Raw genomic sequence first — 23,954 nt, 5'->3', positions numbered from 1 at the left:
GAACATGAAGTAGCAATACCATTTAATATCGTATATATATGTACTATCAAGGGCAACCAACATTGCATGCTGGCCATGCCTTAACACAGTAATCGCATTCTCCTTTGCTGTTACATATAAGTATTTAGGTTGGCTCCTAGATTGTTGTTGCAACAGGAGGGCAAACCAGCCATGGCAGATCTATTACCACAACGTCTAACACCTTTGCTCACCCCTGCTTCTATCTACGTTTCTCATATCCTTCAACTCAGTTGGCGAAAATACCTTCAGGTTGCTCTTACTGCTCAGCCTCTCAAAGGTCAAACTGCTCGCGTCCTTCCGCGATACCACTGACGGGCTACTCTTCCTCCTGCTGATATAGCAAGTGAACATGCTCTTTAGCTCTTGCCAATACGTATCTGTCGTGCCCCATATCAAAAACGCAATTAGGGGTGGCGTGACACCCGGCACGAACTGCGCGATCTCAGTCAGGATTGCGGGGAGCTCGGCGGCGGTGGTTGGGGTGGCGCGTATGGCTGCATGGTTGGCGTTGTATTGGAGGACTTCGAAACAAACTATTGCGATTTCGAAGACACTGGATACATGTGTTAATATTGGCTGAGGGATAATAACAATGAAGTGAACTCTCACCCAAGAATGGAAAACGCAATAGAGAAGCGGATAATGATCCACTTATCTCTTCGTCTCAAACGCAGGGTCTCTTGCCTGCTATTCCCGCTAGAACCTCTAATTGACGAAAACTTATTCTTTAATGTGACAAATTTATACAGCGTTAGGATAAGCAAAACACCACCTATTAACAAGCTAATGACCACTGTAATATAAATCAGCCCTGTTGATATGACGGATGAGATCCTTGCCACTCACACGATGCATTACATAATATCAAATATGGCGCGGCATTTTTTGAGATACTCGGCGCGTGAGCTATACCGAGTAGCGGTGCCGGGAAAAGGATGGCAAATAGCTTTGCTACAGTCTCGAGGTGAGTAGATCGAGACTGGAGCTTGACGAGGGGTTTCAGCTTCCAAGTTCCCTGGAATAAAGAGCCGGACCTTCAAGGTGAACGTCAGTCACTATCGCACGAAACTGACGAAAGTCACAAACCAGAATAGGACCAAAAGAGAGTTGATATTGTATGACGTGAATTGGATCCAGAACAAGCCCAAGTCCGCACCCTGGGCGGAGCCTGTCACAACCAATATCGGATTTGTCGGGTTTCTTTCCTTCGCCGCATACTGCGCTTGTTTAATTCCTACCCAATCCGTAGCAAAATGTATTTGCTGTGCGATCGACGCAACACAGGCCACCGATGCAGTAACAGCAATCAGTGAGACATCTAATTGCGTTTCAGTTAATAACGGTCAGAAGTTCCTCGTGTGACTCTTTCACATACATGTAGATTTTGCGCCGTGCCTCCAGCAAACAATGAACAGCAAAAGGCCCAAAAAAAGGCACAGGAACGAGTATAGTAGCACTATAACAGAGAGTCCCAAGGCACCTTGCGGAACGCCGCCTGACATAGCCGACTTGTCTGTGCCGCGCCAGAGATTCCACATGCGAAATCGGAATTTTCCGGTCACGAACAACGATATGGCATTCCCCAATATCTGGGACTGTGGTTGTAACCCAGGGCTGCGCGGCGACTATAGCGGAATGGATATAGGTGTGAAGGGAAACATCGGAAAGCTTCGCCACGGAAGTGTAGCATTTAAATTGAATTCCAAGGGCTGAAAATCTGGGGGAACTATAACAGATTTTAGTTTAAGATCAGCGACGTAGGAGGGGTCCCTCGTGGGAACGTTGTGGCGTTAACGGGGTCAATGCGTTCGAGAGTCGAGACCAATGCGAGGGAACTTACTTGCCCCTCTTGTACGCGGCTGGTTTCAATAGAACCCAATAGTCTTGCCGCCATAGTCTGCGTCGTGGCCCTTTCTAACATGTGCTTGGTATCCACATTTCTATTTTTGAAGTGCTATCTTGTTCAACGCGAAAGCACCAACTCTTCTCAATTCCCGTCCGAAGCAGAGAGTATTCTGAGGAACTGGCGGGGTCTGCGCTGCGGGGTCGGAGAATTGACCCCAGGCTTGATCCAGATGAATGGAATATGAGACGATACAAAGCCATAGCCGAGGGAGTAACCGATGCAGCCAAGCATCTATCAGAATACACTTTGGTTCGCGCTTGGGATGCCTCACGTGGCTAACCCTGCTTACCCTCGTGTTTTGGGGTGCGGCCGTGCGCAGTACCTGTGCCGCTGACGGGTCAACTGCGGATGCCTCCAACCGAGCCAATATTGGCCGATAAGCTGAAGGGGCGGCAGGGTATCGCGCTTCTGACGGCAAATAAAATTTGATTTTATTACAATAAATAGATAAATATGCTATCAAATGTGGCGTTTTTTAAGCCCTAACTCCCTCCGACCAAAAGTGATGAGCACGGAAGGGGCCTGTCCGCTTTCTACATTAAACCTGCGAGTACGACCGAGACAATTAATCCGCTGATACTTAAGCTTATCTACACCAGACCGGACCTGACGCCCAGTTTCCTCGCGGCTACTACAGTACGTATAGCCGAGTTAGTGTGTAACTATTCATTCTATTAGACTAGGTTTAGCATTATTACTTGCAGCAGTTCGTTCAGGTTCAATGGTTGACAAGATGAAAATAAGATGGAAAAGCGGGGGAAGTGCCACTAAAGGCGGGAGTAGCCCTCCACTGGTGTAACCCTGCATCCTCAGGACGAGTTTCTGTCAGGCTGCTCAGCCTCGCCATAATCATATTCCTTGGCGGCTAGGCAGTACTACTCTACAATACCTAGAGAATGCATCATCTTTCTCGTTACCAAAGATATAAACGCAAATCTTCACCCCCTCATTATCTCACTTCCCCAACCACCCGCAGGTTGCGCCAGAAACTACTGACGTAAAGATGGCCGAGTCAGAGCGCGCACCCAAGTTTGCGCCGTTTCTTGGAATGGTGAGTTCTCTGGTTCTTGATGGAGGGGTCCGGAGTTAACATTCTCTCAGGCCGGGGCTGCCTTTGCCATGATTTTTGGATGTGCGTAGTGTTTGATCGCCGGCTTACTGAGCCAGGGGCCTCCGTTTTCGCTGAAAGCAGTTGCTCACACGATCAATAGGCATGGGAGCTGCATATGGGACATTCAGGTCCGGTGCGGCAGTTGCGGCAGTTGGTGTTGAGCGCCCAGACTTGGTTATGAAGGTATGGCTCCATTTTGCAGCTGCATCTCAAATGCCCAAATCGACAACTGATACCATGCCAGTCACTGCTCCCAACGGTCATGGCGGGTATCATCTCCGTCTATGCGCTCGTGGTATCTCTGCTCATAGTCGGGGACATGAGCCCTCCGCCAAAGCAGAACTACTCTTTGTACAGGTAAGAAAACTCAGCACGGTGGGAAACTAAACGAAGCTATACTGAAGACTGGCAGCGGAAACATGCACTTGGCGGCTGGGATCTCAGTGGGCATGACGGGGCTGGCTGCTGGATATGGGATTGGTGTCATTGGAGAACATGGGATACGAGCTTATATCAAACAATCGCGGATATTCGTGCCCTTGGTTTTGCTGTTGATTTTTGCTGAGGTTCTAGGGCTCTATGGGTATGTTATGTCGCGTTATTGGGCCCCTCACAGCTAACAGTTCACAGATTAATCGTCGCACTGATTCTCAATACGAGAACAAAGGGATGAATAAAGGCTTGTATCAATATATGTATTTTATGGCAATGTTTCTACTTTATCGTTGCGTCGTGGATCAGATGTGTTGGTCTGGCTGGCGATGCGCAGGGGGAGACCAAATCGCTCCGTTCGGGTTCATGTAAACCATGGCTTATAGACACTTACTTCATAATCTTAAATCTACATTTTACGTCGGATTTTCTGCTCTGTTGGACATGTTTTGGGGTAAATACCCACCTAGAGTGCGAAATCCACGTAACGTTATGTTTTAAATGCGATTATGGTACATTTTATGGTTGCCTAATTGAGGAGCGGGTAATACGTATGTGTCGTTGCCCGTCTTGGCCCAGCCTCAGCGCCAATCCGGCTGTACGAGGCACCATGCATTTCAACCACAGATAATTCTTGCATCTTGTGTTAACATCCTTTACCACTTCCTGTGTCAACATTCGATCCTTTGAAAAATTGATTTCGCTGACGACCTGCCCACCATGGATTACGATCACGATCGCTGGTTAGCCTTCCCCGCACTTGAATTACATGGGTTCAAACCATGCTCGATCCGCACCAGGCGCCCCTGCTAACAGCTCCCCAGTCCCAGCTATGCCGTACGAGCTCTCTCCAACCTCAATGCCGCAACCACAACCCCCGGAAGCATCCATAATGCTAACCTTCTCCTCAGTCATTCTTCGGCGCCATGGGCTGCGCAGCCGCCATCGTCTTCACCTGTTTCGGCGCCTCCTACGGCATGGCTAAATCCAGCATTGGGATCATGGCCTCCAGTATCTTGCGCCCTGATCTGATTGTTCGGAGTACGTTGCTCTTGCATTCGGCTTTCTGGATATTGCTAATGGCGTGCTATTACAGACCTCATGCCTCCGATTCTCGCGGGTATCCTTTCGATTTACGGGCTCGTGGTCGCGGTTATTATATCGGGAGACTTGAAGGAGCGGTTACCTATATACAGCGCCTTTTTGCAGTTGGGAGCTGGGATAAGTGTTGGGTTGTGTGGTCTTGCGGCTGGGTATGTGATAAATTCCTTTCCTGGAAAAACGCGACATGTGAGGCCGAGTTTTGAGAGATGATAGAAAGGAGGATGGAAAAACTGGGCCGGAAAATATGTGTGTGTCAATAGCCAAAGACATCGGTCGATATTGATAATATGGGATGGGAAGCAAAGGCTATGGGTGAAATACAGCTAACGATATCTCAGCTTCGCGATCGGCATCATTGGCGATGGTGGCGTTCGCGGTGTCGCCCAGCAGCCGAAATTATTCGTGGCCATGATCCTCATTCTCATCTTCGCAGAAGTACTCGGTAAGCTTTCTCGGAGACAGCAATAGATGAGGCCATTAAGTTCTAATATCGTATCTAGGTCTTTACGGGATGATTGTCGCGTTGATGCTGGTCACCCAGAGCAAAATAAATGTTGGGGAGTGCTGAGTCGAGGAATAATCTAGGGACAGTAGGTTTCGGTCTTGGCACATCTATGGAGGCAGCAATGTGGATCATTGCGGCGATGTGAGATAGCGGATTGGGGGGATTGAGTGGCTGCTTCTGAGCATACCTTGTACTGTATATACATGATTCCGGTTTGGAGTTTATGGAATTCTCATATATGGCTTATCTCCCGATTATTATGCTCCACTTGTACTATATTACATTTTCCTCGATCTGTTCAGTTGAACTTCCGCATTTTAGATGCTCATGATAGTACAGTCACCAGGTAACAGTATCAAAAGTTGGTCATATGACATCAAACACATTGAACTGCTGCTACTTTCCTACCCTAACACAGATATCATTATCTAGCGAGGCCCCGCGCAACCCTGGACAAGTGGCAGAAGCATCATCTAGCTTGTAGGAGTATGGTGGCGTAAAGGGGCCTGCGGTGAAGTCCTCCTGTCCCTCGGCATTTGTGCTTCCAAAGTAGACATTGTCCTTGCTACCGGTTGTGTCATCGTAGAGATTTCCCGTGGCATCGGCCCATGCGTACACATCTTACATGAACTCGTGGGGGCTTTTAACTTCTTGGAAGTAGTTATTCTCGATAAGGACCGACGCGTAGGACCCAAAGCCAATACAGCAGGAATTACCTCCCGCGCGGTACTGGTTATTGTAGATATGAGCATCGCCGTACATGACCCGTGGCCTGCGCTGATCAACATTTGACGACCACCAGTTGTGGTGGTAAGTCAAATGCAACTTGCCCTCGTCGTCGGGTTGAGTGCCGCCTCCTGCGCTGACGAGACTCGCAAGCCTGTGGTCGTTTGTAGTATCGGTATAAAAGAATTTGCACCAGGATACAGTCTGGTAATCAGATGCTTTAGTGACATCGAGAAGGCCATCAGAAGCATCCGAGAGGCTCAGATGATCATACCAGACATGGTGTGAATTTCTGCTTGCGATCGTATCGACAGCATCCCCGCCCTTGATGTTGAGGTTCTGGAAGATAATGTTTGAGACTCCGTTCATGGAGAACCCTCCGATAATAGTGGCGCAAGTGTCGTAGCCTCTGATGGTCTTGTCACTCGCAACATTGATAGCGGAGCCAGTATCGATTGTGCCTTTGACGATGATAACACGACTGCCAGAGGCTCCGGCATTAGCCTTTAAGTCGGCCAAGGTGGTAACGGTTATAGCCGTGACAGTTCCTCCGCCAGTTGTTCCACCTTCGACACTAGCATAGCCGTTGACTCCAGTATCGCCAGGGCATGTTACCGCAAGGGCTGCTCCCAAGAGGGAGCAGCAGAATAGGAAGTTGGCTTTCATAGTTGCTATTTCGACTGAAAACTTGATAAAGATTGGGAGAAGAACTTGTGGGCTATTAAGAGAGGTGGCTTCCTCTTCTTCTTATAGGTTTGGACTGCGGAGATGGAAATGAGAAAATTGCACCCTCCCTTTCTTTATTTTGACAATAACATATCACATAGCTATACATTTTTACCCGGCTTAGAATGGCACGCCCCGTTTTGTGCTCTGGATAATAAGACAAATAAAGTAGAAACCACCCTCAATTTTAAGAATTAATCAAAAAGATGGCTGAATTGTAAGTATTCTCACATCTGCGTGTCACAACACGGCGCATCGTGGGCCCACCAACCGCAACTCGTGTGCACGCTCGGAGGAGGAAACGATAGGCACAATTAACATGCCAAAAATACAACGCCATAAGGTCAAGCAGATCACTACTCTGCGACTTATTTGGCCCCACAGGGTCTTGACCTTCACGCAATTGAGATGCCTGCACGGGCTAACGACTTGGCGGGTAAATACAGGGAAGTTAGCTGACTAAGTTTCATAAAAGCTGTCATCTCCCCACTGCGTCCGTAATCATCTCCTTTCAAAGTTCAGATAATTACCTATAATGTTAACATCTGACGCCACTCCCGGCACTGGCAATGCGCCAAGGCCTCGACTCATTCTCCACCGACAAGCTGAATTTGAATCTGACGCGGACTCGGACTCGGACTCTCAACTAGAACGGGAGACGTATCCAACATTTTCAGAACTCCGCAGCCGCAGTATCAAGCCTTATCCTACTCTCGCTGCCGTCCGCATCGTTTGGTCTTTTGATAGTGGTTCCCTAGAGACATCTCTTTCCGTCATGGCCGCTGCCTACAACATTGACGTCCTGGAACCGTATTTCCAGCAATCGGTCGGCGGAGGTTCAAATACACCATGGCACGTCGTCTCGAAGTCGCCAGCGACACACCCGCCCGTGTCAGAAATCATAGTAAATGTCAATGACTTGAACATTTGGGAGTCGGACTGGTTAGAATTTCACGAAAACCATTCCGATCCTGACTCATACACGGAGAGCGACATTCTCAAGTATGGCACTTTGCCCGACTATGATCCTGAGAATGATAGAGATCCACCGCATTTACTGAAATGCTGCGGCACCGACCGACCAAGAGGCAAGGAGGGCGGCGTGCTAGTAACGGCATCTCCGTCTGGACCAGGCTTTGTCACCGTTCATGAATATGTCACGACCGTGCATCCTTGGTTGATGCGGAACCGTGGGGATATCTTGAAGGCCATGAACCGCTGGGAGCAAATGCCTGATCTAGAGGATAAGGATCTGGTGGTGGACCTCATACAGCCAGAATGCTTAAGGATTGAAGAGAAGTCGGAGTGGGTTAGGGAACTGAGCATGCGACGCCCGAATTGGATGAGTATTCACGATCGTGAGACTAGTGATATATCATATCCTGTATGAACAGCTCTCGAAGGTAGATTTAAAAAGAAATCATTTGATGTGTGGGAATTATTTTAGGGTTACTTATACGATGCAGGCAGACGTGTGGGGTTGTTACTGTTTGCAGTCCTACACTCTGTCCCTCCCGTACCTGCCATACCTACCATACAAACACACTACTAACAGCTGTGGGTGCTGTTAGTCAGTCAGTCCCATCCCCATCCCCATCCCACCTAGTCCGTACCGTACCCACAGATCCTTCATCCCCGCCACAAAAGAAACACATCAAGAAACACCTACAACACCCCAACCTGTCCCCACCCATCACCACCCATCACCACCCATCACCATCAGAAACACCAGAAACACCAGAAACACCAGAAACACAGCCTAAACACGAAGCTCCCTTTCATTAGGGGTACACGGAAAGATCGAAACATCCCACCCCGTCCAAGAACCAGTGCTAGATGGCCATCCCTGGCGCGGTTATGTATCAGCCTGCATGGTACTGTACAGTACATGGGTGGGTGGGCTCCATGGGTGACAGTGGAGGAGGAGGCTGCAGCATTGTGGTGTGGCTGTTCCTTGGCGCGGCGGCATTTGGTAACGTAGGGGTGTTGTTGTTGATCCGGATTGTTGCTGTGCCGCTAACTTACTGTGATGGAGGGTGTGGATGGAGAGGGGGAGGAGGGAGAGTCACATGGGGACGGCAGTGAGAGGTACGACGGTGAGAGGTACGACGGTGAGAGGTACGATGGTGAGAGGTGAGGTATATCTCCGTGGGAGCCTTTATAAGGCAGGAACCGATTGAGGTAATTCTGTAAATCCCTTTTCCCTCGCGCGCGCTTTTATCCTCTCTTGGCTCATTTACGCCTTCATCCCCCATTATACTCGCCAGTACTCTACCTTCTAATAGATAATAAAAGCAACATCCGCACTATATAATTCCCTACGCTTATATACCTTGTTGGTATATGCTTATACATTCGTTCTGTTTTTGGTGTTTCTATACGTTGCTCATATTAGACGAGAGTATATCAGGACTAGCAGCCCACAGATGCATAGAGGTCTGAGAGTTCTAAAGACAAGAGACGATCAAAATAGTACAGCTTTTATTGATCCCCCGACCAATGTCGGAGATTTTCTATGAATGATACAGAGATTGTAGGGACAGACATTTTGCAAACAGAAGAGAAAAGAAACGCCAAAATTTAAATCAACATGCAAACACATCTGCCCACAACATAACCTTGACTACCCAAGCCTCACTTGGTTCAAAGAAGCTCTAATAGATGGCCTAGTTAAAGAGCTTGCAGGCACCAGACTCGAAGGTATAGGCGATGCAGGATGGGTTGCCCTTGCAGGATGCAAGGCAGGCGGCCAAATCGTTGACCTTAGGAGTGTCAATGGGTGCTGGTGCGCCTGCTGGGATAGCGTTAAGCGGAGCCTCGTGGGTCGCAACTGGTGTTTGTAGGACAGCGCCATCTGAGCTAGAAGCATGATCCTGAGCTGCTTTTCCAGCACCTGCCTTTCCAGCACCAGTTGCAACGCCCTCGGCACGCTTGGCCTTTGTGGGGCCGAAAAGCTTACAGACACCAGACTTGAAGGTATAGGCGATGCAGGATGGGTTGCCCTTGCAGGATGCAAGGCAGGCGGCCAAATTGTTGACCTTAGGAGTGTCAATGGGTGCTGGTGCGCCTGCTGGGGCTGCATTCAAGGGGTTGGCATGGGTCCCTTGAGTTTGTCGGGTGCGAAGTCCGCCTGGGTTGGCAGCTGTTGGGACAACAGAAGGAATGGAGGTACAGGCGATATCATAGGCAACGAGGTTGGTTTGAGGAGGGAGCGAGGATGCTGGAACGGAGTAGAGTATGCATTTGTCTACGCCATCGACAAGTCCGAAGAGGAATGAGAGACATGCTGTGTTGCCTTTGCACTGAGTAGCGCAGGCGGATGCAGTGGCTGTTAATGTTAGAAGTGTCAAGGGATTGAGAAAGAATAGGGCTCACTGATTCCAGTTGGCTGCAAGAGAGGGGTCTGAGCCACTGTTCCAACAGGAGCAGCACCGCAAACTTTGCGAGAAGCAATAGGACCAGCGCAGACAACAGAGAGCATGCTGAAAGCAGCAATGACAGTGGTAGAGAATGAACAATGCATTTTGAAGGTGGTTGTGGTAGTGGGTTCTTGGAAATAATTTAGGAAGGAGGAATGTAAAGTAACGTTTGAAGCTAAGTGAATAACTGTGAAGATGATGTTAGATAACGAGGGTGAAAAGAAAGCATTTGAGGAGAGATTTCCTTTGCTTTAATACTTCTCAAGGTCATGCTAAATTAGCTAAGAAGGGAAGCTTTTGACTCCTTGCTAGGCGTGGATATTGTAGACCCCGTCGTCGTTTCTAAAGACGTAAGCATTAAGGCGAAGCTTTTTCTACTTTCTCAACGAGAGGCAGGAATATAGTCACGAAAACTCGACTGCATGTGTTGTTTCTCATTATTGAGAAGGTTTAGGTGACGTGGCTCTCTTGTTGGTTACAGAATTAAGTCACATGAAGCTGCGTAATACTTGCTCCCCAATTCTAGAAAAGATTAGTAGATGTGGGGTTATAATGCCCTTCGGGTAATGCCGTTTTCTTTAGATGTTTACGCATAGTCGGTTATGTTTCATGTTTTATGCTATCACAACTCATACGTACCCTTCGGGTAATGCCGTGTTCTTTAGATGTTTAAACATGATTTGCTCGGCACTTCTCTCTCTCGCCATCTCAACTCTCATTTCTCCCTTGTCTTTCTCTTGTCTCTCTCATATCTCTCTCATCACTCTCCCGTCTCTCTCATATCATTATAGGGAACGAATTTTTGTACTCAAGCGAAATTGCCCCTCATTGGCACTCGGCTTAAAAATTACAATTTGACGTCAAATTTCCATCAACACATCTACGTTAATAAATATCTAGAAGTGCTGTTAAGTGTTGTCATATGGTTAAGGAATTCTCTCAGGAGCTATGGTGGCTGTAGCGAAGTGTTCTGCCAGGAGAAAGGAAGAGAGATTGGGGGTTGTAACAAGACAGGAGCAGAAGCAAAATAGCCTGAAAGACGCTCTGTCGTTACATTAAATATCATTACAGAACAGAAGGTTTTCTATATACGCAATTCGACGTTCGCTCTCACACAGGTTCTGCATCTCCAAGTGATTGAATGCCAAGACATAGTTTACAAACCATACTTATATCAATTAAGCCAAGATCGCTTTATGATATTCCGTGGAGATGATAACATCGATCCAGTACATACCCATTTCCTCGCTCATGTAGGTCCTTCCAATAGACACATAATTCTGATGCTTCAGGCCCAGCCCGTCTGGTCTTCTGTTCCAGACAAACAGCGCTGTAAATCCAACCCGCTAATGAAACTCGGAACGCCGTAGCTGCAAAAATTCGATCATGATACATGTCCACATCGTCGTATATCCCGCGCTCAAATCATCCGTTTCGTTTCTGCGTATAACAATCGCCCTCAACAACCAAAAGTATCCTTAATCAGATCCCCCAACCAGTAACCAACCCCACGATAACCACCATCCCCAACCCCCACCTCCCAACTTCTATTCCAGGAGCCGCACCAGCCCCCGGATCACCAACAACAAACCCCGTTTGGCTGGGCGTTGTCGTAGCCACCCCCGCCCCATTATCCGTGCCATCCCCAGCAGCCGTACACGTTGCCGCAGTCCCCGGACACGCCTCCCCACTCAGCGATGAACAGATCTTTGTCGCACTCTCAATCCCCACACTCACGCCTGCCCCTCCCGCAACCGTTATCCCACCTCCTGGTCCCGCAACTGTGACACCAAATCCTCCGCCCCCACCCTCAAGCCGCTGCGTGCACTGCTGATAGTATCCCGCACACGACTCATAAGCCGCCTCGCATTGCGCCTTATCACCAAAGTTTGTTCCGGAGGCGAAGATGATCGGAAACGGATAGAATGTGTTTGGGACGTAGCCCGTTGCTGGGGCGGCGGTTTGCGTTTCTGTCGGGGCGGAGGTTATAGGCCCTGTATGTGATGTGGTTGGAGAGGGCGCGATGGAGATTATGCCGGTGCAGTAGGAGCCGAGGGGGCAGCAGGCTATGTTGCCAGCATTGTCGAGGGCGCAGAGGGATGAGGCGGCGCAGCAGTTCGAGGCAGAATTGGGGGCGGAGAGGCTGGCGCAGGAGTTGTAGTCTGCGGGACAGCTTTGGCGCTTTATGAGGGAGTCGAAAGTGCTGGTGGATAGGTATGCGGCGGAGAAGGGGGAGGCACGGAGATGAGAGGCGGTCGTTGAGGGAGGGGCGAGGAGGAGTGCCGAGAGTGCGGGTACTAGCGTTCGCAAACGCATGACGGCGCCGCCTATGGAGTTGATGTGTGTTTGTTTCGATATTTTTGTCAAATTGTATTTGATTTAAGTTCGTAGGGATCTCGGTCGGCTTGACTTGTAGCTGTGTGGGTACAACGCTGCTCCCTGATCAGTATGTCCGGTTTGTTTACACAAGTGGCGGGGTAGATATGGAATCTGGTAGCTTGGAACTTCGCGATAGTAACGCAAAGCAATCAGAGTAAAATAGCCTTAATTATATTTCAGGTGTAAAATCCTTAGGGTCGGAGTTTTGTAGTAGAAGTTCTTGAGTCTGGCAATCATGGGCTTCGTCCCAGCTGTTACCCAACGTTATGTTGGCTACCATGGCAACCAATCTGGTCTCGCCAGAAATCCTCTCAACTGCGCCAAGACCAGTGGACGTGCAGTGAGCTTCAAACATTTCGACAGCACACGACCTACTATTAATACATTATTTTCGTGGAGAATTTACAAACATGCTTTAAGAGTCACCGGATTTTTATTTCTCTCATGTATCGAATAATGGTGCTTTCGGTGGCATTTTTGTTACGTGTTGCTGTTATCTATATTTATCACTTTTTTTCTATTATTTAGTCATTAATAATTATCCATCAGCCAGGTCTCACGATCTAGGTCCAACGAGCTATTTCCTAATTTTTAAAGTAGGTATTCAATTTCTTATAACACGATGAGTCTATGCATATGCGTAGAAAAGGTACCATTGATTCGGAGAATTTTAAAATTAAAAGCCGTGGACTACCGGCTTTTAAGAAACCAAGCCTGCGATCTGCCCCAAATGCCCTGCGATATGTCTCAAAAAGCACCATCGTCTTCTTACAGACATCCCGGCCAAGGCTCTTTACTCTTTACTGAGATTTATGGCAATATTTTGCCCCCTATCAGTGCGAATTAGCTATTATCCGATCGCATTTGCGGAGCAGACAAACCATATTTTGCATATTTTCTATCCTGTGTGTCACTCTCCGGGGCCATCTCACGCCTTTTTACTCCGAACGGACCAATAGTTCCATAAGACAACACTCCTGAAACAACGGTACCAGCAGCATCGGCAGAACTCTCTCCCTGAGGAGCAAGATCTCGTCTATAATTCCACCGTGTTGGAGGAGTGTCATCAGCGGTGTTGGCAACACTCTCTTTATAACGCTCATAGTTGACATAGCCAGGGTATTTATCGTAGCCTCCGGGCGGCTTACCATACTTGGTGTATTTGGCAAAGTCAATAGTTGTGTCTGCCACTTTGTCGCGTCTGGAATTTGGATAGTGTGTGTAATTGCCATAATTCGGCCGTGCGTAGCCATTATACGAGCCATACTTATTGCTCTTGCCGCCATCATTGCCCTGTTCTGGAAGGCCGTCAGGTTTATAGGAGTGATAATCCGTATATTTACCATTGTTGGGTGGGTCGTAGTCATCGTATGAACCGTACTTTGTAGATCTAAAACTACTGCGCTTCGACGGGTATTTTACGTATGTTCCGTACTGGTCATATCCCGGGGGAGGATATTTGCCATAGTTGGCGTATTTTCCGTAGTCCTTGTAACTAGAAACAGCGGCTATTTCGTCCTCATCCTCGTCCTCGTCGGCGTTGTCAGCCTCGACAGGAGTCCCCTGTGAAGTTTCCGGTTCCGGCGTCGCGTCACGCCTATACCTGCGGTAGGTTGCATATTTGTTATAGTGGTATGTGCCATAGTTGGCGTATTTTCCGTAGTACTTGTAACTAGAAACAGCGGCTATTTCGTCCTCATCCTCATCCTCGTCCTCGTCAGCGTTGTCAGTCTGGACAGGAGTCTCCTGTGTTGTTTCTGGGGTTGCAGAATCCGCAATAGCAATATCCTCGTTCCTAGCTTCAGTGGGAAACGCGACGACGACCCATGAGGAGATCAATGCCACCAGGGCAACCACATTTATATGGAACTTCATGATAAAAATATTTGGGACTAATTCTCGGCGGATGGTTTGGAGGCAAATACTACAGATTCTTTGAGTATAAAGAGGTGGGCTCAACCAGATAGATATAAGCAATAATTCTAGCCTCAGAGGGTGTATGAAAGTAAGTACCTCGGTGAACACCAAGACTGTCACCAGATGAGCTCGACAGATGGCTTCTAATTTTGCAACACCGGGCTTTCTTCCTTCCATTATGTCATGTATGGGTGAGACCATCGTGATAGCTGGGCTATTGCCTGTGATGCAACATGACGACTGGCTCAGGAAAGCCGCAGCCAACACGAGAATGAGGCATCCTACGTCTATCCGAGGCCACTACGTCGGTGAATGAAGCTGCCGAAGGGATGCCTGCATATGTATGGAGCCGTTCACCCTCCTTATCATACTTATCATCCACGAGATCATATCGGCATTGTCAGCCATTCCTTACGTGAGACCCGAGAAAATTGATAGCGACAACAATACGAGAGCCAAAGCTCAGTAGAGTTATAGGGGAGCTTCACTTACCCTGTTCCAACGTCATAGGGCATGTCGTACAGTGTGCAAATATGCACATGTATATTTGTCACACATGACCTGACAGTAGATGTGGAAAATTTTCATCGAAGAGTTTCTCCTGTTGTGAAACATAAATGGTAGGAGGTTGAATGCAAGGCGAGCTATAAATCTTTCGTATCTGCGGGAGTAGTCTTACAATGAAACTGCGCCATTATAGTGCCAGTCATTTGGCCCATCATGCAATATCGGTCCTTATGGCCCTCGTGTCGCCCGAAAACCTGAAGGGAGACTGTACGCAACCGAAAATTGCCAAACCGATAGACTATCACTCTTGGGTGCAATTTATTAGTAGGTATTAAAAAAAATACTCTTAGATAATTTGACAGGCCTCGTTTTAACAGTAGTTGCTGCAAACATTGGCCGCTGTACCCGTTCCATATTTGAACTTTTCGGCGGCATAAGTATTTATATCTATTTACAAATAAACATACAAGAATGCAGAGGGACAAACTTCGTACACTGCAATGTGATTATGAGTATACAGCAGTTGAGACACAGGAATATACACAAATACAGCTCTTGTGCTCCATTCTTTTTCATGATTTGTATAGACCATTCCTAAGATATGCAGTCACATGCGGTATATCGTCACTGCATTTCAAGGCGACATGTATAAACTTATTGCAGGATCCTCACTGCGACGTTGCTCTCGACTCTTATGACCATCTTTATCTACCATGTTTAGTACATGCCAGTCAATCATCCGAGCTTGACGACGGGAAAAGATCCTTTCGGCTCTTGAAATTGCGAGCTTGTCTCTGTAGTCTCTGAGATCCACACGCCTCTATAATTCAAAATGCCATTAAGCATCTTCATACTCAAGAATTCCAACGGTTTAAAGAAGATGTTTGATCATACTCCTAATCAGGAAGCTCGTTTCAACAAAATCCCCCAGAATGACGACTGTGAGACCCTCCTCTCACAGTCAAGCACTGATGATTACACGAAGAAACCAAAACGACCCCTCTGGCATTACGGCATCAGTTCCTTATTCCTTCTCTACTCTGTCATCATATTCCTGGCCGGCATCTGGATTGGCAGCCATAGACTTTTCGACGCCGATAGCTTCTGCGGAGGCCATGTCTCTCATTACTGTATGTCATAATGAAAGTCCTGTCCACCCATACCTCGAGCTAATCAATCTTTAGCACCTTTAGTAAAAGAAAGGATTGGTCTCCATTACAACCTCCAACGCTTCAATGGCTCCTTCATGAAGCTTAATGCCTTCCGCCAACCAGCCGGGCCAGAAGTAGATGCAGCCTGGGGCTCCCTAGGAACCGATTGTATGTCCCTCCCAATCCGTCTCCCTTTTCTCTCATACCCCTCTCCAAAACTTCACTGACTCCTCCAGACCGCGCATTTGTCGTCTCCCCCTCCGACGGTCCTCGCTCCGGCCTTACTCCCAAAACCCACGTCCATATCTCCCCCCAGTACGGTGGCGGCTATCCCGCCAACGTCGAAGGCCTACACCATCTACACTGCCTGAACCTACTACGCCAGGCTCTCTACTACAATTACGACTACTACCACGCCCTTGGGCAGGGTGCCTTCTCTAATGCTGACCACGTCGTCCGCTTTCACGTTACGCACTGCCTCGACATCCTGCGCCAGCAGCTCATGTGTGCGGTTGATGTGGGCGTGCTGGGACAAGTATGGACATTTCGCGAGGATCCGAGTGCGTTTGTTGATTTCAATACCGAGCATAAGTGTCGAAATTATGACGCCGTGAGGAAGTGGGCGGAGAAGAGGCAATTGCCCGAGGAAGTGCCACCGGATTTCCTGGTGCCTCTGGGGGCGGAGGATGTGGTTTATGAGGAGATTCCTTGACTGGGGAGTTAACATCACACACGTAATATTGAGCATCTAAATCATCAACATCATCTTATTTCATCATCTCCTCAATTAAGCTCTATCCGAGACCATAACAACAGTCTCGCTCGCCACCCCCACAATCATCGCTCCAACCCCTATGCTTTTCCCCCATCCAAATAAAATGACTGTGTCCAGACGCAAAACGCGCCACGCTCCCACCCATGCGAACCAAAGAAAATATCATAAAGACCGACGTATTACCACAAACGAGACATATAAAGAGTGATTACCCTCCGCCTCTCAAGCTTTCAACCCCCTCTCCATACACCCCCGACACGCCACCCCCACATCCCCCCTCAAAAAGATCTCCCCATCCCCAAACCCCCCCCCACACTCCCCACACCGAAAGCAATCCTCATGGAACTCCCTCCCCAACGCACCCACCACGCGTCCCACAACCGGTTTCTTGCACAACCCGCATTTCGGCGCGCGCCGCTCCGTTCGCACAGCCACGCACTCTGTGCACCATGCATACCCTTCTAACTCCACATGCGCACTGCCAGGTGGGAAAGGATCTCCGCACTCCGCGCAGAAGAAGTGTTCGGTGTGGAAGTGTGCGCCCATCGCTACGACATGCGATCCAACGATAGGGGTCTTGCAGTGGCGGCACCTTGGTGCAAATAGCTCGTGCCAGTCGAGATGGCAGTAGAACCTTAACCTCTCATCGCCATCATCCTGTGCCCTTGCGCCACCTTCATCGTCGCCTTCTACTACCTCTCCGCCTTGCCGCCTTGCAATCCGATCCAACCTAGCGGCACGTTCCGCCTCGGGCTCGGGCTTGATCTCGAAATCAGCGAGCTGCGTGCGGCAGCAGTGGCAGGAGAAGCAACCCGGATGCCAGCGCTCGGCATGGCCAGCTAGCGCTATCACGCGCCCGGCAATTGGGTGCCGGCAGTAATGGCAGGTTGCGGTTGCGCGGGCACCGGCGGGAGCGGGGGCGGGAGACCAGTGGCTTGTGGAGATGCGATTAGGACGCGCGAAGGGGTCTTTGTTGCGCGCCAGGACTTTGGGGTCGGGAAGGGCGCGGGCAGCAGGGCGAGATGAGGTAGAAGGCTCCACGATAGAGGGAACTTGTGGTGTGGAGACGGAAATCGTTGGTGCTGAATTGACCGAGATGGCTGGCGGGCGGGAGACGGAAATTGCTGGCGGCTCTGAGATAGAGATTGCTGGTGGTGCAGAAACGGAAATCGATGGCGGTGGTGGTGCAGAAACTGCAATTGCTGGCGGCGCCGAGACGGAGATGGCTGGTGAGCTAGAAACGGAAATAGATGGTGGTTCGGAGACGGAAATCGAGGGCGCGGAACTAATCGAGATAGTCGGCGCCTCCTCGACCGAAATCGTAGGCGGCGCAGGCACTGAAGCCGAAGGTGCCGCTCGAACCATAACATCAGGACTACTCTGCGTACTTACCAATGGCTCTCTCGCACCCCTAACTCCTCCCCTTACTCCACCCTTATTTCCTCCCCTCACTTCTCCCCTCTCCTCCTCCACCCTTCCCCCCTTTACCTCGACGAATGCCTCAACCCCCCCACGACCCCGCCCAACGGTCCCGACAACTTCCTTATCGCCCCCATAAGCCCTCCCTGCCGCTTCTCTCGGCCCCCCGATTTTGCGGACGGGTCTCGTGGCCTCGAATTTCGATTCGACCCTTGGTCGTCGATAGTCTGCAGCTGGCGTCACATCAGCCTCAGTCTTGATCTTCGCCGCCGCCGAAGGCGGCGTCCACGTCTGGTCAAAGCTTACGATGGGCCGCCCGGGCGCGTCGGAGACGGCGCTGGGCGTGGGGAGCAGCGGGCTGCGGTCACGCAGGGACTTGGTCGTCGCGGTGCGGATGTCGTCGCTGCGGATCTCGCGGCCGTCTTTGGTGGGGGAAGATGCGGCGGGGGGTTGGAGGGCGTCCGCTGGGGTGGTATCTGCCGGTGCGGTGGCGGGCGCGGGGTTGGCGGTGTACCCAGCATTTCGGCTCTGCGAGGGAGGGTTCTTGTAGATCTCGAACCGCTCTCTGGGCTTGAGCTCCAGGGGTGGCGTGCTCGCCGCGCGCGGCGCCGCGGGATCAGCCTCGAACTGCACTCTATTCAGCGGATTCCTAGGCTTAACCCTCAGCGGCGCCGGCGCATCCGCCGACCCCTTCATCGCAGCCGCCTTGGCTGCCTCGTCATCACTCGCGCCTGGCTCCTCCCAGATTTGGTCCGTAGTGAAGGAGGACCGGAATTCGCCGCTGATATTGCGTTTCCCGCTGCTCCGGCGGCGTGATGGGGCGTGTCCAATGGTATGTGCGAGTGAGCCGTAGGATTTGGCGCCCTTGCGTGATACGGGGTCGCGACCGCGAGGCTCGTCAAAGGAAACACGTTGGCCGGGTCGCTGGGCCGGGTGGGCGTCCGAACCTGTGGAGGAGCCGCTGGAAACGCGGTCGCGTTGCGTGCTAACGTTCGAACTGTTCGAGAAAGATCTCGTCGGGAATCCAAGGACCGGAACCGCATCAGGGCCAGTATACGGTCCGACGCTCTGCGCGCGCGCATGCTGGTAGCTGTTCTTGCGCATGTGATCGCGGTACCTGTAGGGTGCGTCCGGTTCAGGGGTAGGCTGGGGGTTCTGGTGTTTCCATACTAGGTCCGAGGCTTCCTGTTGCGCGGCTGCATGTAGTTTGATTTCGGCCTCGAGTTCCTCGTTGGTATCCATATCTTCGAGCGCATCGCGGAGAGACGTCATCTCCTCGCGCTCCATCCAGCGCTGGCCGCGCACCATATATGTCGCGCTGGGAACGACAACGTTGGCGCTAAGAGGTGGTCCCGCTGGTGCGGGGGGCTGGACGAGGGCGCGGCCGGTGCGTGAGGATGTAGACATGGAAGAGCGGGCGCGGCGGTGGGAGATTATGCTTTCGGCGCGTCCAGGGGCTGGGGCTTCGTTGACTGGGCTGGGGGCGGCCGGGGCTGGGGAGTATGTCTTGAAATTGGTTTGGTCGAGGCTCATGCGGTTGTTGGATGGAGCAGGACCAGGGCGGGCACCTCCAGGGCGAGCGATGCGGTTATCTCGAAGCTCGGCGAGGTAGTTTGCTTTTTGGCCCTGTTAGAGTGGTTCCGGGGTGTGGATGCGCGGGGGAGGGGCAGGAGGGGTGTGGGGGGTTTCAAACCGAATTGATCGTTCGACATGTAAGATGCTGATGGCGGAGTCACCTTCCTTGAGGTGCGGTCTTTCGACCTGCCTCGGGTGAACATTTGGGGCGGTGGGCGCTGAGAATGAGGTGCCTGGTCTTTTTATCTTGGCGGGATGAAGTTATAGTGGTCTGGACGCTGGGGATTGACGATCTTAAGTCCTAGTCGTGTGGATAGCAATGCAAGAGCTGAGTATAGATGTAAAGCTATGCGTGAATATAGGTATGTGACGAGAGAACGATGGTGGTGGTGGAAGAAGGAACGGGCGCAATTTTGTGAGATTGTGTTGATATTATATAAAGTGAGCTAGAGTTTGGTGTTATGTTTGGAGTGTTGAGAGACCCTTGCGGGTGCGTGTGGATTCTACAAATTGTGAGTCCGACGTGGTTGGCTAGGCAATGCGATAAGATAAGGCGGTGCGTGCGTTGGCGACAAAGGGGCTGGAACATCAGGGATGAGCATAAACAACGACGGCAATTATAATATGAAGACGAAGAACGCGCACGTGAAAGGCGATGGGCTTATTTATTATTTATTATAATAAGGAGTTTTGATATAGCCATTTGAATTCCTGAAGATTCATTGAGGAATTGTTGGATTCGAAGTAAACTTTATATTCTACATATATTCTACCTGCAGTCGCCATGTGTCTCACAACATAATCTCGCCAACGTGGCACGCTGTGGCACGACAGTTCTCTTGCTATATAGTGATGGCAACCAATATCTCCGGCAATAGTTGGGCTTTCCATACTTCATTCTCGTTGCCGTGTCGCTCTATATATTCTCTGTGTTACGGATCATAAATGACAATCACAATCACGACCCGTCCCGTCCCCACAGCTACGACCCAACATCAGACGACATTCAAGCTATCCAATCGAAAAGTGCGGAATATGTACGTTCTTGAATATATGTACCATAAATCTGAATCCCCACCAGACCCAACTGTCTAAGAACGAGCAGCCAGACTGGCGGTTCATCGAGCTGCCAAACCACCCTGCCCCTATTTCCAAACTGAACCACCCCAACCTCTCCCCCCAAGGCTCTCCCTAACCCTCTCACCCTGAATCACTCACAGACACTGCGAATACCACTGATTCGACACCTGGCACGTAAACGGACTCACACAAACCGTCCCCCCCGTCCACCCACTCCCCCCACACTGTCCCCAATGCTCCACCGTCCCCGTCGCCGGCGGCTGCGTCGTCGTCACCGGCGGCGTAACAACCGTGCTAGTCGGCACATCCGTATTAGCCGGCGGAGTCGTCGCGCCGCCACCACCAGTCAACACGACTGACACCATCGCATGGGCAGGCACCGACACCGTCAAGGCGCCGCCAGAGAGGGTCGATGCCGTTTCGGCGACGGAGTGGTTGTTATCCGTAAGATACGCTTTAGCAGCCGTAACATCCAGTCCCGAGACCGAGATCTTGACACTCTGCGCCGAGCCACCCGTATTCGTCATAACCACCGCCACCCCCCCATCCGTATTCTTAAACGCCGCAATCCCCACCGACGACACCGTCCCCGTAGTAGCCACACGGTACGCGCCCGGCCTCACAAAGCGTGACCACATCGCAAAAGCCCACAGCCTCCCCGACGGCGTAACAGTCGATCCATCACTCGCAACCAAATACGACGACGCCTGGAACTGGTTAACCTCCACGCCCTCCCAATACAGATACGCCGACAACCCCGCATTAACAACCCCATTATGTATTTTCGTCGCCCAGGTAAGTCCCTCCGCGGCACCCCCATTCGAGTACCACGTCGCCGACCACGCGGATTTGAGATCGCACGCCTCGGTCTGCCATTTCTTGAGGGTGGTGGACATGGCGCTGTTGGGGTCGCTGGTGTAAGCGTGCGAGGTAATCACGCTGAGGTATTGCTCCATTCCTGCGGAGACGAGTTGGGAGGTCATGGTTTTTTGGCTTTCCCAGCCCATGGCGTCGCAGCAGGTGAGTTTGACGCTGAGACCGGCGGCTTTGACGGCCGCGGAGAGGGTGGGGATGAAGGAGGCGGCGTTGGTGCCGTCGGATTGCATGCCGGAGTATGTTGGGCTTGGGTGTCACATTAGCCTGGCCCTCTCTTTCTTCAAACCAACCACGGCCTTGGGGAAGAGAAAGAACTCACACATAGTCCGGCTCATTCAAGAACCCCAAATGCGTAATCGGCACCCCGACACCGGCATAGTACTTCACATACTGCACCAACATATTCGCAAACGCCTGTCTCCAATCCCCACTCGAACACGCGTGCCCGGAACTCCCACACAAATACCCTCCCCCATTCTCATTCCCATTCGTCTTCATGAACCCCGGCGCGCTCCACGCATCCGCATAGATAGTACTAACCCCATACGCCATCGCCTGCTGCGAAAACCACACCTGCCCCTCATCATTCCCATCGAACTGGTACTTGGGTGTACCCCCCGGTGAGCCAGGGCTGGTGGGTAAGATGCTGTCGCCTGCGCCGCCGGAACCAATGCGGTTGCGGATGATGGTCAGGCCGGCGCCGGTGGTGGTGCTGAAGAGGTAGTCGAGGCCTTGTTTGCGCGGGCCCGAGGACATGGCTTGGAATTCGGCGGCGCGCTTGAAGGCTTGCGAGACGCCGAAGCCGTCCATTTGTTGGAGTTGGGTGGCGGTGTTGACGGTGATAGCTGTCTGAGACAGAGCTGGGCCGGCGTAGGCCAGCACGGCGAGGGAGGCGCCGAGGAAGCGCATGGTTGCTTGTCTTGACAGGATTGCTGCTAAGGGGAGCTGCTGGGGACTTCTGCGTGATGTAGAGGAGGCAAACCTTGAAGGTGAGAAAGGTTGAGGGTATATATGATATCCATCAACATATACCCTCTCCCTCTCCACACACCTCGGTAACCAAAGCCCATAAAAAACCGCTCCCTCTTCTTGATTAAACACAAACAGGCTAATCCCCAGCACTTCCCCATTTCGTCTGTTGCCCCCTCCCCCCAATATAGATCACCACACACCCCCTTCCAGACAATGCGCATCTTAGGTCGCACCCCCCCCCCCCCGGGCATCCGTCGTGCCTGAATCCCCAATCCCAGTCCTGCCATTCCCCCGCACCCGGATGCCCGGCCGGCACTCCCTACCGTGTCGTATCGAATCGAGTCCGTGGAGAACCGAGGGGATTGGCGATGCGCGCGCGGGCGTGGCAGGCGGTTCTTCTTTGTGTTAAGCTTCGATCAACAGCTGTCACTGGTGGAAAAAGGTGTGGGTTAAACTTTATTCGTGGCGCGTGGGCTGTCAGGGTGTTTGTTTTGCCTATGGGGGATTGGGGGGGTGGGGTAAGTTGAGTAGGTTAATTAATATATCTTTGTGTTCTGTATAGCAAGGTGTAGTGGTGGTGTGTGCAGGTTAGGTCGTTGGCCGTTATTACTGCGGTAGAAAAGTAATTACCTGACGATTTTTTGGGCTTGCAAGAATGGCATTTTTGCCAAAGATTGATCGAATGTTCTGCTTCTGTTCAACCGGGAAGTAAGAGGGAACCTCCCTGGCACATCAGCGCGTTCCCCGCAAATGGGTCGGGATAAGGTTTAGGGGTCTGAATTAGCGTCTGACGGCCACTGCACTGGAGCAAGTTCGGGGGCGGGGAGGGAGGAAGGTTGATCCGAGATCTGGGGTAACCATCCACCATCCCCGATCGAAGCTACCTTCTTCAAAGGTTAGGTTAGCTTAGCTTAGTCTGTGCGAATAGCTTCACATAAGAATAACAGTATAAGTCACAAGTCTTCGAACTCTCATAAGTATTTCGACTGATCACATGCCTTTCAAGATCTCATTTCCCAACTGCAACCCCCCGCCCTGTCCCTACATTGTACGCCCCCAACTCGCTCCTTCCCGCATCCCGCCGTACCCCTCTCACCCGAGGTAATAATAAAAAAAGCCCTTCTTGGCTCCTTCCCTCCCAGACCAAACCAAGCCACCGCTCCAAATCTACTTTCCAGTGTGCCTCGTAGAGCTTTTCCGCCACCATATATATATAGTACCCCCCATCCCCCATTCCAATTCTACCCATCTAAATCCAAAAAAAAAACATATACAAAATCCGCTGTAACACGCAACCCAAAAGTCATCAAATCAAAAAAGCATATAAAAATACACACATCCCCCCCCCCCCCC

The 23,954-nt window shown here is 50.9% G+C and overlaps 12 protein-coding genes across 12 annotated transcripts in view; 4 read left to right on the top strand and 8 right to left on the bottom strand.

Annotated features, from left to right (window-relative positions):
* Nucleotides 1–18: 18 nt before the first annotated feature.
* Nucleotides 19–2,221, bottom strand: VE01_05892 (uncharacterized protein). Its single transcript, XM_018275350.2, has 6 exons — nucleotides 1,862–2,221; nucleotides 1,397–1,747; nucleotides 1,108–1,339; nucleotides 868–1,055; nucleotides 631–814; nucleotides 19–574 (listed from the first exon to the last, which is right to left on the bottom strand). The coding sequence occupies exons 2-6, from the start codon at nucleotides 1,557–1,559 to the stop codon at nucleotides 196–198; spliced, it is 1,146 nt and encodes a 381-aa protein (XP_018129345.2). The 5' UTR covers nucleotides 1,560–1,747; nucleotides 1,862–2,221; the 3' UTR covers nucleotides 19–195.
* A 709-nt stretch (nucleotides 2,222–2,930) lies between these two features.
* VMA11_1 (v-type proton ATPase 16 kDa proteolipid subunit 2) lies at nucleotides 2,931–3,711 on the top strand (the record flags this gene model as incomplete). Its single annotated transcript, XM_018275349.1, has 6 exons — nucleotides 2,931–2,978; nucleotides 3,029–3,059; nucleotides 3,139–3,221; nucleotides 3,283–3,395; nucleotides 3,451–3,621; nucleotides 3,669–3,711. 6 exons carry the CDS (start codon nucleotides 2,931–2,933, stop codon nucleotides 3,709–3,711), a joined length of 489 nt encoding a protein of 162 aa, XP_018129342.1.
* Nucleotides 3,712–4,079: 368 nt separating this feature from the next.
* VMA3_2 (H(+)-transporting V0 sector ATPase subunit c) lies at nucleotides 4,080–5,493 on the top strand. Its single transcript, XM_018275348.2, has 6 exons — nucleotides 4,080–4,213; nucleotides 4,295–4,307; nucleotides 4,382–4,511; nucleotides 4,567–4,723; nucleotides 4,913–5,016; nucleotides 5,075–5,493. Exons 1-6 carry the CDS (start codon nucleotides 4,191–4,193, stop codon nucleotides 5,140–5,142), a joined length of 495 nt encoding a protein of 164 aa, XP_018129343.1. The 5' UTR covers nucleotides 4,080–4,190; the 3' UTR covers nucleotides 5,143–5,493.
* On the bottom strand, nucleotides 5,476–6,471 carry VE01_05889 (uncharacterized protein; the record flags this gene model as incomplete). The annotated part of the gene is made up of 2 exons (XM_018275347.1): nucleotides 5,476–5,644; nucleotides 5,705–6,471. 2 exons carry the CDS (start codon nucleotides 6,469–6,471, stop codon nucleotides 5,476–5,478), a joined length of 936 nt encoding a protein of 311 aa, XP_018129414.1.
* Nucleotides 6,472–7,047: 576 nt separating this feature from the next.
* On the top strand, nucleotides 7,048–8,141 carry VE01_05888 (uncharacterized protein). Its single transcript, XM_018275346.2, has one exon. It carries the CDS (start codon nucleotides 7,067–7,069, stop codon nucleotides 7,919–7,921), a length of 855 nt encoding a protein of 284 aa, XP_018129413.1. The 5' UTR covers nucleotides 7,048–7,066; the 3' UTR covers nucleotides 7,922–8,141.
* An 865-nt stretch (nucleotides 8,142–9,006) lies between these two features.
* VE01_05887 (uncharacterized protein) lies at nucleotides 9,007–10,438 on the bottom strand. Its single transcript, XM_018275345.2, has 2 exons — nucleotides 9,907–10,438; nucleotides 9,007–9,859 (listed from the first exon to the last, which is right to left on the bottom strand). Exons 1-2 carry the CDS (start codon nucleotides 10,052–10,054, stop codon nucleotides 9,198–9,200), a joined length of 810 nt encoding a protein of 269 aa, XP_018129382.1. The 5' UTR covers nucleotides 10,055–10,438; the 3' UTR covers nucleotides 9,007–9,197.
* A 566-nt stretch (nucleotides 10,439–11,004) lies between these two features.
* VE01_05886 (uncharacterized protein) lies at nucleotides 11,005–12,659 on the bottom strand. The gene has a single exon (XM_018275344.2). The coding sequence runs from the start codon at nucleotides 12,264–12,266 to the stop codon at nucleotides 11,433–11,435; it is 834 nt and encodes a 277-aa protein (XP_018129381.1). The 5' UTR covers nucleotides 12,267–12,659; the 3' UTR covers nucleotides 11,005–11,432.
* A 468-nt stretch (nucleotides 12,660–13,127) lies between these two features.
* VE01_05885 (uncharacterized protein) lies at nucleotides 13,128–14,204 on the bottom strand (the record flags this gene model as incomplete). The annotated part of the gene is made up of 2 exons (XM_018275343.2): nucleotides 13,128–13,159; nucleotides 13,211–14,204. The coding sequence occupies 2 exons, from the start codon at nucleotides 14,202–14,204 to the stop codon at nucleotides 13,140–13,142; spliced, it is 1,014 nt and encodes a 337-aa protein (XP_018129389.1). The 3' UTR covers nucleotides 13,128–13,139.
* A 1,381-nt stretch (nucleotides 14,205–15,585) lies between these two features.
* On the top strand, nucleotides 15,586–16,616 carry VE01_05884 (uncharacterized protein; the record flags this gene model as incomplete). The annotated part of the gene is made up of 3 exons (XM_018275342.1): nucleotides 15,586–15,883; nucleotides 15,938–16,072; nucleotides 16,141–16,616. The coding sequence occupies 3 exons, from the start codon at nucleotides 15,586–15,588 to the stop codon at nucleotides 16,614–16,616; spliced, it is 909 nt and encodes a 302-aa protein (XP_018129388.1).
* Nucleotides 16,617–16,679: 63 nt separating this feature from the next.
* Nucleotides 16,680–20,136, bottom strand: VE01_05883 (uncharacterized protein). Its single transcript, XM_018275341.2, has 2 exons — nucleotides 19,792–20,136; nucleotides 16,680–19,714 (listed from the first exon to the last, which is right to left on the bottom strand). Exons 1-2 carry the CDS (start codon nucleotides 19,874–19,876, stop codon nucleotides 16,902–16,904), a joined length of 2,898 nt encoding a protein of 965 aa, XP_018129378.1. The 5' UTR covers nucleotides 19,877–20,136; the 3' UTR covers nucleotides 16,680–16,901.
* A 751-nt stretch (nucleotides 20,137–20,887) lies between these two features.
* VE01_05882 (uncharacterized protein) lies at nucleotides 20,888–22,734 on the bottom strand (the record flags this gene model as incomplete). The annotated part of the gene is made up of 2 exons (XM_018275340.2): nucleotides 21,949–22,734; nucleotides 20,888–21,875 (listed from the first exon to the last, which is right to left on the bottom strand). The coding sequence occupies exons 1-2, from the start codon at nucleotides 22,536–22,538 to the stop codon at nucleotides 20,888–20,890; spliced, it is 1,578 nt and encodes a 525-aa protein (XP_018129377.1). The 5' UTR covers nucleotides 22,539–22,734.
* Nucleotides 22,735–23,368: 634 nt separating this feature from the next.
* The window catches only part of VE01_05881 (uncharacterized protein), a gene marked incomplete at its 3' end in the record, with an annotated part of 2,587 nt that continues 2,001 nt past the window's right edge, over nucleotides 23,369–23,954 (bottom strand). The window contains exon 4 of the mRNA XM_018275339.2: nucleotides 23,369–23,488. Within this exon, the coding sequence (XP_018129380.1) occupies nucleotides 23,369–23,488 (120 nt within the window). The remainder of the gene's footprint in view (nucleotides 23,489–23,954) is intronic.

The sequence above is a fragment of the Pseudogymnoascus verrucosus genome (genome assembly GCF_001662655.1).
Source record: "Pseudogymnoascus verrucosus strain UAMH 10579 unplaced genomic scaffold scaffold_29, whole genome shotgun sequence".
NCBI classification, from domain to species: Eukaryota; Fungi; Ascomycota; class Leotiomycetes; order Thelebolales; family Thelebolaceae; genus Pseudogymnoascus; species Pseudogymnoascus verrucosus.
This window is presented reverse-complemented; position numbering and strand designations above follow the sequence as displayed.

Excerpts from the sequence above, each read along its gene's own strand:
- VE01_05892 (XM_018275350.2), bottom strand. The coding sequence starts at position 1,559 with ATGTGGAATCTCTGGCGCGGCACAGACAAGTCGGCTATGTCAGGCGGC. Across the intron at positions 815-867 it reads GATATTATGTAATGCATCGT|TGGTCATTAGCTTGTTAATA; the intron begins GTGAGTGGCAAG and ends TTTATATTACAG. Across the intron at positions 575-630 it reads ATTGCGTTTTCCATTCTTGG|TGTCTTCGAAATCGCAATAG; the intron begins GTGAGAGTTCAC and ends ACATGTATCCAG.
- VMA3_2 (XM_018275348.2), top strand. The coding sequence starts at position 4,191 with ATGGATTACGATCACGATCGCTG. Across the intron at positions 4,724-4,912 it reads TTGTGTGGTCTTGCGGCTGG|CTTCGCGATCGGCATCATTG; the intron begins GTATGTGATAAA and ends ACGATATCTCAG. Across the intron at positions 5,017-5,074 it reads CATCTTCGCAGAAGTACTCG|GTCTTTACGGGATGATTGTC; the intron begins GTAAGCTTTCTC and ends TATCGTATCTAG.
- VE01_05888 (XM_018275346.2), top strand. The coding sequence starts at position 7,067 with ATGTTAACATCTGACGCCACTCCCGGCACTGGCAATGCGCCAAGGCCT.
- VE01_05887 (XM_018275345.2), bottom strand. The coding sequence starts at position 10,054 with ATGCATTGTTCATTCTCTACCACTGTCATTGCTGCTTTCAGCATGCTC. Across the intron at positions 9,860-9,906 it reads CTTGCAGCCAACTGGAATCA|CCACTGCATCCGCCTGCGCT; the intron begins GTGAGCCCTATT and ends TAACATTAACAG.
- VE01_05886 (XM_018275344.2), bottom strand. The coding sequence starts at position 12,266 with ATGCGTTTGCGAACGCTAGTACCCGCACTCTCGGCACTCCTCCTCGCC.
- VE01_05883 (XM_018275341.2), bottom strand. The coding sequence starts at position 19,876 with ATGTTCACCCGAGGCAGGTCGAAAGACCGCACCTCAAGGAAGGTGACT. Across the intron at positions 19,715-19,791 it reads CATGTCGAACGATCAATTCG|CAAACTACCTCGCCGAGCTT; the intron begins GTTTGAAACCCC and ends AGGGCCAAAAAG.